The sequence below is a fragment of the Zophobas morio genome, unplaced genomic scaffold (genome assembly GCF_036711695.1).
Source record: "Zophobas morio isolate AGI-343-1 ecotype UQ-CSIRO unplaced genomic scaffold, CSIRO_AGI_Zmor_V1 ptg000017l, whole genome shotgun sequence".
Lineage (NCBI taxonomy): Eukaryota > Metazoa > Arthropoda > Insecta > Coleoptera > Tenebrionidae > Zophobas > Zophobas morio.
This window is the reverse complement of record NW_026972122.1, coordinates 5,781,710-5,791,203: the sequence shown is the minus strand read 5'-3', so window position 1 is coordinate 5,791,203 and position 9,494 is coordinate 5,781,710. Positions and strand designations below refer to the sequence as shown.

Genomic DNA, 9,494 nt, shown 5'->3' with positions numbered 1-9,494 from the left:
TTAATTGTTTTTAGAAATGTAAACAAACAGATGTTTCAGTTCTGATATTTTATTCCTCGAACCGATAACTCTGATTAAATCTTATCACAAGTTAAAGTGAACATCCCTATTGTTAAATGAAATTGGAGAAATTCTTAATAAAAATAACGCAATAATTTTGAAGATTACTCTTTTCAATTTTCTTCTACTTGAGTAATATTTTTATTAATAATATTAATTAATTATTATTATTTAATATATTTACAATAATGTCGTTCATCTAAACTATTTTTCTCTTTAAAATTGATATAAATTGTTCTTTTACCTTCAGTGATAAAATCTTATCTAAATTCGTACTATAAATAAGTTCGATGAAGTCAAAAAATAATAACGCAAGTGTAAACAGCATGAAGAAAATTTTGCTACTAGCTTTATCCCTATCTATTTTATGGGGGCATTCATTGTGCAAGTTGACAGACAGATGTAATGACGAAAACTGTAAAATCGAGGATGATTGTCGTTGTGCATCAACTATTAATCCTATCAACGATCTAGATGACCCCGCACCACAGGTAAGAGCTATTTTTTTCGTAAGTAAATTTTATATGTTCGTTATATAGCTTATAGCATTAGCATTTCGTGAAGCAGCAACCTCCGTGTTTTTGGATATTACATCTTTTCTATTCGATTTACGAAACCCAGATGGTATACAGATAGGAGCAACTTTTTATCCTCCATTTGAATATACAGATTTTTCTGTCGTACAGACCTTATATTTACAAGGATTTGAAATTGGCGTTTGCAGGTAAGTTGCAAAGCAATAGATGCTATTCTCGTATTGTACTAAAATGAATGTCGTCAGTAATTGTTCTCGGGTACCGAATGTAGTAGATAAACTGGGAGGAGTAAAATCAGCTATTTCGTACTTTGCGAATCTGCCTAAAGAAGACATTTATGGAAGTACAAGTTCTGTATTCTGGAATCCAAATTTCACGTATGATGGGCTTCAAAGCGATGGGATTTTGTATGACAGTTCTTGGCCATTAAACGAGATTTTACCTTTCACCTTGGATTATTTACCAACAAATGTGCAAATACCAGTTAACAAAACGTATCCACATTTTTGGTTGGTACCTACTAATCAGTGGTCGGTAAAGGGTTATACCTGTTTAAGTCTTCTGGAATGTTTTACTGGGTAAATTTAATCGCATTGTTGGTGTTTTTTTTTTATAAGAATTTTTTACAGCGATAGTTCCGAAGACATTGCTGCCTCGTTAGTAGAACAGATCGACCTTGTCCGGAACTACAATCGAGCACCTATAGTTTTGGAAATATCCACATCTTGGTTTCGCATTAATGAGAATGCGTTAGATGGATTTCTCATTTTTTTTGAAAAAATGCTGGAGAAAAAAGATGTCTTTTTTGTTTCCGTTGGGGATATAGTACAGTGGATTAAAAATGCTGTTTCTGTTAGCAAATTTAAGTCTTCTGTGTATAATAGAACTGGTGACTGTTCAAATATTATGTGCAATTATACTTTACCTGACGGGAGTCTGAGATACTTACGGTCATGCACTGATTGTCCCTAGATCGTTAGTAAAACTTAAAAGCTTCGGAAATTATAGACAATATTTATATCAAGGACGCAAAAAGGCTTCTTCATGTTCAGATCTTTTACGTAACTTTCCATCACAACTCTTCTTTCCAGTTCTTCCTTTATTCCTCTCCATCAACAAACTTTTCCTAGTATTTTATTTTCCCTCATTTGTATTTTTGTGTTCTTTTTTTGTCAGCATCCATATTTGCCATGTACCAAAATAAATAATATAAAATAACATACATCTGTACTTGTGGTTTATGAATCCGACTTGAACTTTTCTCCTAGCATCCAGATTTTAGGATTTTTTCTCAGTAGATAAATTTGTATGCAGCCTTGAAATATATGTTTCAAACTTACTTTTTCGAAATCCCCATTGATATTCTCATAATAGGTTTTCTACTATTTTGTCTAATTGTCCAACAGTACTAGTCCCCTACAATCGATACATTCCGTAATTATTAGGATGATATTTGGAAATTAGAATACAAGACGTTCAATTTAAGTAGAAGCATAAAAAGAGGTGTTCCGCAAGGCTCAGTGATGGGTCCTTTGCTGTTTATATGTATATCAATTATAGACCCAGTTTTGTGAACTCACGTTCCATTTTATTTGCTAACCATACTATCCCTTCTAATAAAGCATCTACTTTATCATTGCCTACTTCCGTTTAGGTGGACACAGTAGCATAGAAGTGGTACAAATAAAACCAGTTAATTTAAACAGAAAAAACTTGAAACATCATTTTTCCATTAAGAAAGCTAGAAGAATCTGCTGAATTAATAATAATAATAATAATAATAATAATAACAACAACAATAATGTCATTATCGATTTATTTCCAACAGTGCAAAAACTGTTGTTTTATAGTCTTTTAAAGTGCAAATATACAAAAAATTGGGTAATTTTCGAAGATGGTCGAAAAAAGGTCGAAATTTTCAGATATTAAACTACCGGACCGATTGTTGTCCAATTTTATATGTACGCAGGAATGTTAGGAATATCGTGCAGATGGTAAAACCAACCAAAAGTTGTCTAGTGCTTTTATTATAATTTTTAATATTTAATGCTTCTCGTAGTAAATCTGGTTCTTAAATACATAATACCAACTATACGAAACATTATGACTCGTTTAATTGTACTCTAACATTCCACACATATTTCTAATGTAAATTATAAGGGTCATTTTAATTTTATAATTTGAAAAAGAAGCTCAATTGAAACATTTTTTTATATTTAATTACAAAACGCTAAGAAATATTTTATTGTTCAAAAAATTAGGCATGTTATCAAACAATCAGAAACAATCTTAAATTCTGACCGTCGATCTTGTTCACCTCGTGTTCTGAGTTTATGGTTTCCTAGAATAATGAAATCAAAGATATAATTATTGCAGTTATTTATGATGTTTCTACTACTAAGGTGGAAAAAAGAATTCCATTATCGATTACTCAAAAACTATGTTAACTATTGTTGCTTTATCCAATTCTATGTTGTAAAAATTAACTATGTTTACTACTCCTAGTATAAAGATTTTTGGCTCTGCTGCCCGAAACAGTAAAAATAATTAAGTAAAACAACAATAAGCTTCATTATTTATTGCAACTAAATTTAGTTTTTAATTTCAATAATAAGCGTAGTGATTTATTTTGGTTTCAGATTTTTAAAACCTCTTTTAAAACGCTATTACTACTGTAGAAAAAAAGAAAAAATTTACAATTTGATCTACGCACTTTTCATCTTCTCACGTTGTTGCATTGTTTCGCAAATTTTAAATTTTTACAGATACATAAATTATTTTTTTATTTTGGTCCACGAATTGATAACATTAATTAAGGCTTATCAATTGTGTTATTGTTAAATACGAGTGGCATTTCGAAATACGTAAATTTGTAAAAACAATGATGGATGCGTAAAAAATGCGTCTGCGCGATATTGTTGTTAGAGTAGCGATTTTTTGCAACACATCATTTTGGAGTCCAATTAAAAAAAGATAATTATTTATTAAAATGAACAAAAAATGTATATTATCATTCACTTGCAGTGTACTTAATGTTTAGTGTTTATGTTAATCTTCAAGACGTCGCAGCATTAATTTATAATTAAAAGCTTTAACACGTTTTGGTTAGTATAGTGACCACTATCGGTGTGAAACCGAGATAGTAAGATTGAAATGCAAATTGTAGGCAAGGATATATAAATTAAAAAATTTGAGGGGTTGCTTTCCTAATGATGGAATCTCAATTAATTTTAACAAAGTCGCGTTTTTAAAAGATAACAAAGATAAAGATGGAATTTTGCCTAAAATTCAGCTGTTAAAATAGCTCCAAAAGAAAATAATGTATGAAATGGATTGTAATATTCATTCTAAACTATCAAAAATTTAAAAAAAGAGGAAGAAATAGTGAAATTTCTAAATAATTCACATGGAGTAGGTATATTTGATTTTATTTATTAAATTTGGGAACCAAAAAATTAATAAATTCCCAGTTAAGAAATTGTGTCTCCACTCAGTATCAGATGACTCAGTAATATAAGGCTTATTACTGAGATGGACTCAGTAATATAAGGCTTATTACTGAGATGGACTCAGTAATACAAGGCTTCTTCTTTCTTTGTCTATGTACAAGTTCATAAATATTTGCAAACTTATTTTCAGTCGGCATTCTCTCGAACCTTGAAGGCAATTTTAGCCAAAATTCTATTCTATTTATTTTTAGAATATTCGAAAAATATTTAAAAATAAATTGTTATCAAAATAGTAATTAAATAGTCGATTACTACTATTTTTTAATTTGTTCTGTTTATATTTATTTTTTAGTATAAGAATATTACCTTTAAAATGTGATTTATGTGTTAGTGAGATGTAATCAAACACCTTGCAATGTGATTTATGTATTTTTTGTAATAAAACGTAAGCTCGGGAAACCTGTTTTTGCAATTTGTAAATAAATTTAGTTTGGTTATTACGCTTTTTTTTTATTTTTGGAGCATATGCAACTGCATATCTCTGCATATATTAAGAAAGTTACTGCATATTTGCATAAATTTGATGCATATCATATGATCATATTTGCCAAAATTTTGCTGCATATTTTCCGCTCTCTATTTATGATTCTTAAACTAAAATAAATTAAAAAAATCTGCAACATTAAATATTTAGTTTTGCGTAAAGAAGATATTGAAAAAATGTACATCTGAAACAACAGAGTCATGCCAAAAATGTGTTCCATTCCATTCTACAAATTAACTTCTAAGTTCATGCAATTTTTTATTTTATTTTAAAACCATTTTCTTCATTAAAAATATTTAAAATTTGTTGTCAACTCGATTGGAACACATTTTTATAGGTTATACAAACTTGATATAAACTATACAGTGCATCCTTTTTAAAAGTGGCCATAGGGATTCTGATGTTAAATTTTAGACCCCATGTTAACTTTTGTTAGGGTGAAAACCCAGAGATGATTTTTGCGGAGAAAATAACCTTGGGGTTCTACTTTAATTTTCACTACCACTTTTTGCAGTAATTTGTTAATTTGTGCTTTCAAAAATAAAAATTATTTTGATTAAAAATGTTTGGTACATCATAGACGGTTTTGACTTGTCATTTTTGATAGCATAATTTTGATTTAATCATTAAATTCTTGCAGTTTTTAGAAAAGAAAGGGAATGATGGAATTCAAACATAAATGAAGATAGTAAAAGATAATTTCACTGAAATCGCGTTTTTTTATGTCCACAATCGAAAAAACCTGTGTTTATAAATCTGCCATAAAATTTTCAAAATGTGCTCTTGCTGGGTATGGAACGATGTGGGAATGCTGCAGCAAAATTTTGCGCGGTTTCTCTGTTGTCGATAAGGCTTTAATGTACCCATCAGTGCCCATTTGTTCTTTTCCTTTAATTGTGTACTGCGCCATCTTGACGAATTTCGGTCACTAAAAACCAGTAATCGAACGAGTAATCAAAGTTTAGAAACGTCAAGTAAATGTTTGCTTTTACACGGCTGCCTACAATATTAGCGGCAAAAATATCCAAATATTTTAATTTTTTTAAAGAAATATCATTTAATTGAAAACATGACGTTTAATAAAATCAAGAAAAGATAACTCAAATTACATCCACTAAACATTTCTCTGAATCTTTACTCAAACATAAGTTAACATGGGGTATAAAATTGAACATGGGAATCCTTATTGCAACTTTTAAAAAAGATGCACTGTATATAATTAAAAAAAAAAATACATAAAAAGTAAAATACAAAAATGGGTACAAAAAGTACAAATGGTTAAATAGGTCAAACGATTTTATAACGTTCGGCTTTCATTGTGCTACTCTTCTCATTCGAACACTCATTTTTTGTCTAACTAGGTACTAATGCTACTTGCTCGTTTCCATGTACAAGTTTTAAAGTAACCAGATTTTCTGAACAAAGATCACACTTCTTTTTTGTCACCTGAGGTGGCCCGAACCTGTCAATTGTCATTAAGTTGTAATAACCAAGTTTCGGTAGACTGGAAGTGATGGGTCATTCGCACCCATTGCCATCCGGCAGCTACCTACTGCCAACGCTATTACAATCGTGGCCACGTTTTCTGCTACAATCTCGAGAATTCGTGGTGACAATGATTATTTTTTCCAGATTCTCCTCAATTAGATGAGTTCTTCTAGATGTTAAAATACTTTAAAAATTAACAATGACTGGTCAACATCACAATTTTCGTTATGATCTTGTTTAGATAAACCCTGATTTGCATTAAACGCCACTGAGGTTGTGACGTGGTTAAGACTGCACAGTCGGCCAGCCAAATTTATAGCCTGGTGTCGCGCCGGGGTACTTATTATTTATCTGGCGGATACCTCAGCAGTCGTCATCGCTTCCAGTCTACCTAAGCTTGGTAATAACGCAAACATTCCGCCAAAATTGAGACATGCGCACACAATTTGAAAACCCACGAAAATTCGAAAAGTGGCCATGAACTGTGATCGTCATCAAGTGGAAGAACCCTACGTTGTGTTTGAAATGGCGGAATGCCTTCTGATGCAAGTGGTAAACCTCAAGGGTGGAAGAGTGACCTTGAAATTAACCACACAAAAATATGGCGGGAATAATTTTATTAAGTTCTTCCCTTTGGTTGTTTCTTTTTTTGTATGTTTCAGTTACAAAAATCTGGTTCTTTTCAAGTTCAAAATTTACAAATTTCGATCACATATAAACATAGCTTGTTCTGAAAGCTATACAATGCTCTAGTTTCCAAATGAATATCTAAGGGAAATGGAAAGCAATGCCCAAATCAATATGGTGGCAGATTTTGATTATTAAAATGATTTAACTGCCATCGAACTGTTTCTTTGCACTACCACAGCTACGTACAACCAAGCCGCGATGCTCCCACAAACGCCACGCTATCTCCATGCTGTGTTCGCGGGCGCCTGAGGCAGCTGCTTCAAGTATTATCTCGTAACTTTATTCCATCCACCGCGTGACACACGACACTGGCTACCCCCAGTAAAATTTCCTTTACCAGTAGGCCACCCTCCGCATATCTCGTGTTGGCGGCATCCGATATTGCGAATAAACAGTTATATGCATGACAGGAAAAATTAGTCAGTCTTGACTTGGCCCGAAGTAGCCAACCAAATTCAATTAAACAGAATTAATGAAACAAGAGTACATAGTGAATCGAATTCCTTAACACATAAATACACAAACACATGTTCAATATGGTCAAAAACACAAAATATCATTTGGTTTGTTTGCACATCGCTCTGAGAGGTACTTTCGAAAATCAATGTTCCAAATTTAGAATCACAAAACATATAAAACGTAACACCAAATCAGCATAAAACCCCCTTTGCTGTTTCGAATCCACGACGACATTTATTTCGCTGATTATTTCCAAAGCGACTCAATCTTTAAAATTTAAATCTTGAATAGGTATTGCCAAAAACTATGTTAGAATTCCAAAGGTGAATCTATTTAAGTTGAAATAATAATTTAAGAAGAACCATCCATCTCCTGAGACATTTCACAGTTTAAAATATTACAAAATATTGCATTTAAACATTTCTGGTATTATAATGTTTTTTTTGTCGTCATACAAGAAAATGAAATGTATAATTCCCAGCGACTTCGTGAAATTAAATAACAATTTTATTGCTTTTAACAAGTCCGAACGTGATCCGGGAAAACCAGCCAGCTGCCCAGTCAACGCTAGTCTAAACAATAAATGATGCAATGTGTCGAATTGCAGAATGGCCAGACGCCCGTCGTACTACAACGAATTATCAATTAAAAATCATCTTAAACTTTACTTACACATGGGGGTAAAGATGGTGTTCCTCTAATCTACTGTCAATTGGCCCTGCGGTCAAATTTTACAAATAAATGAAACGTATACATCTCAAACACATGTGACTTTAACACGGGGGATTTACATCCTTACACTACTACTACTTCTTGAAACAATCTGAACCTACAGAGGCGCGAAAGCTCCCCACCTCTCTTCAAGAAAAATGCAAATCTACATTACAATTAAAAATATCATTCTTTCTGATGCTAAATTTAATTTGAACCGGTACACTACAAAGTTTAAAGTAAATCTGCAACAATAATTAATAATTAACCAGCACTAATTCCCAATTGGATCTAGGTGTAATAGTAAACTCAGAACTGACATGGAGTGATCACATCGTGAGTGTCATTAAAAAAGCAAATTCTCTTGGATATTTACTACAAAGATCTTTTATAAAACCAAGTGTAAGCACCACGTTAAAGTTGTATAAAAATTTTGTAAGACCAGTACTGGAGTTCGCAAATAATGTTTGGTGGCCTGTGCTCATTGGAGATCAAAATCGTTTGGAGTCAGTACAACAAAGAATTACTCGTCTTCCCTATGGTAATGACCCTTTCCGACCATCTTATTCTGAGCGTCTTATTATAATGTCGCTACCCACATTGAAGGACAGAAGAATTCGAGGGGATGTAATTTTCACCTTCAAATCGTTGAGACTCGAGGATCCATTGATGCAGGATTTATTTACCTTATGCCCATATTCCAGAACTAGAGGTCATTGCTTCAAACTGAAAAAAGAGAATTTTCGTACAACTGTAAGACAGCATTTCGTAACAAACAGAGTGTTTGACACTTGGAACAAGTTGCCGGAGGAAGTCGTCCAGAGTCCTAATGTTAATGTTTTTAAATCCAGATTTGACAGATTGTAGATTGTTCATATATTGTTATAATTGTACAGTTCCGTGGGCATAACAGGGCTTGCCCTCTGCCCTTTATCTTTTATTAATAATAATAAAAAATATTCGAATAGCTTATTATCCGTGTTGGCGAGACTGGGTACGGAGTGTTCTAATCAGAAGATTAGCACGATCAAGGTGGGATGTCATGAAATAGCTTGATTTATTTAATTTTGCTCCATCTTGTGATTCGAACACTCTTTCCCTTTCCAATTAGTTAGGTAAGAAAGTGTTGCAAGTGCGAAAATATATGCATCTATAACCTAGATAGAAGTGGTTAGGGCAAAAAGTTTTCTTTAACAAAAAGTAACATACCCCTCATGCTGAAATAGAAGGTACAACAGAACCTGAGAGTTCCATTCCACGTACCTATTGTGTTAAAAGGAAACTGGTATGAAATTCACAAGAAAATAAAGAAAGAGAGAATTAGCTTTTCTCTTACACTTGCTATAGTCTCGAGGTAAAATGTACATGTTTTATAAATTATAAGCAATGAAATCTGTAAAACAAATACACGATAAATGAATTAAATGTGTATTCTCGACTCTGATGGTAGTGTCAGCACTGTGACTACCAGCTGTAATGCAGGTAGAATGGTCATACTGTCACCAAATTGTATTGGATGTTTGACCACAACTACCCGGCTACTGTTCAAATATAGGG

General features: G+C 32.5%; 1 protein-coding gene across 1 annotated transcript; it reads left to right on the top strand.

Annotated features, from left to right (window-relative positions):
• The first annotated feature begins 335 nt into the window (after positions 1–335).
• Positions 336–2,171, top strand: LOC135130223 (chitin deacetylase 8-like). Its single transcript, XM_064057576.1, has 4 exons — positions 336–551; positions 600–784; positions 842–1,174; positions 1,226–2,171. Exons 1-4 carry the CDS (start codon positions 351–353, stop codon positions 1,566–1,568), a joined length of 1,062 nt encoding a protein of 353 aa, XP_063913646.1. The 5' UTR covers positions 336–350; the 3' UTR covers positions 1,569–2,171.
• Positions 2,172–9,494: the final 7,323 nt, after the last annotated feature.

Bases quoted from the DNA above. Each gene is read 5' to 3' on its own strand.
- LOC135130223 (XM_064057576.1), top strand. From the start codon at position 351: ATGAAGTCAAAAAATAATAACGCAAGTGTAAACAGCATGAAGAAAATT. The intron at 552-599 runs GTAAGAGCTATT...TTCGTTATATAG, and splicing joins TAGATGACCCCGCACCACAG to CTTATAGCATTAGCATTTCG. The intron at 785-841 runs GTAAGTTGCAAA...GAATGTCGTCAG, and splicing joins TTTGAAATTGGCGTTTGCAG to TAATTGTTCTCGGGTACCGA.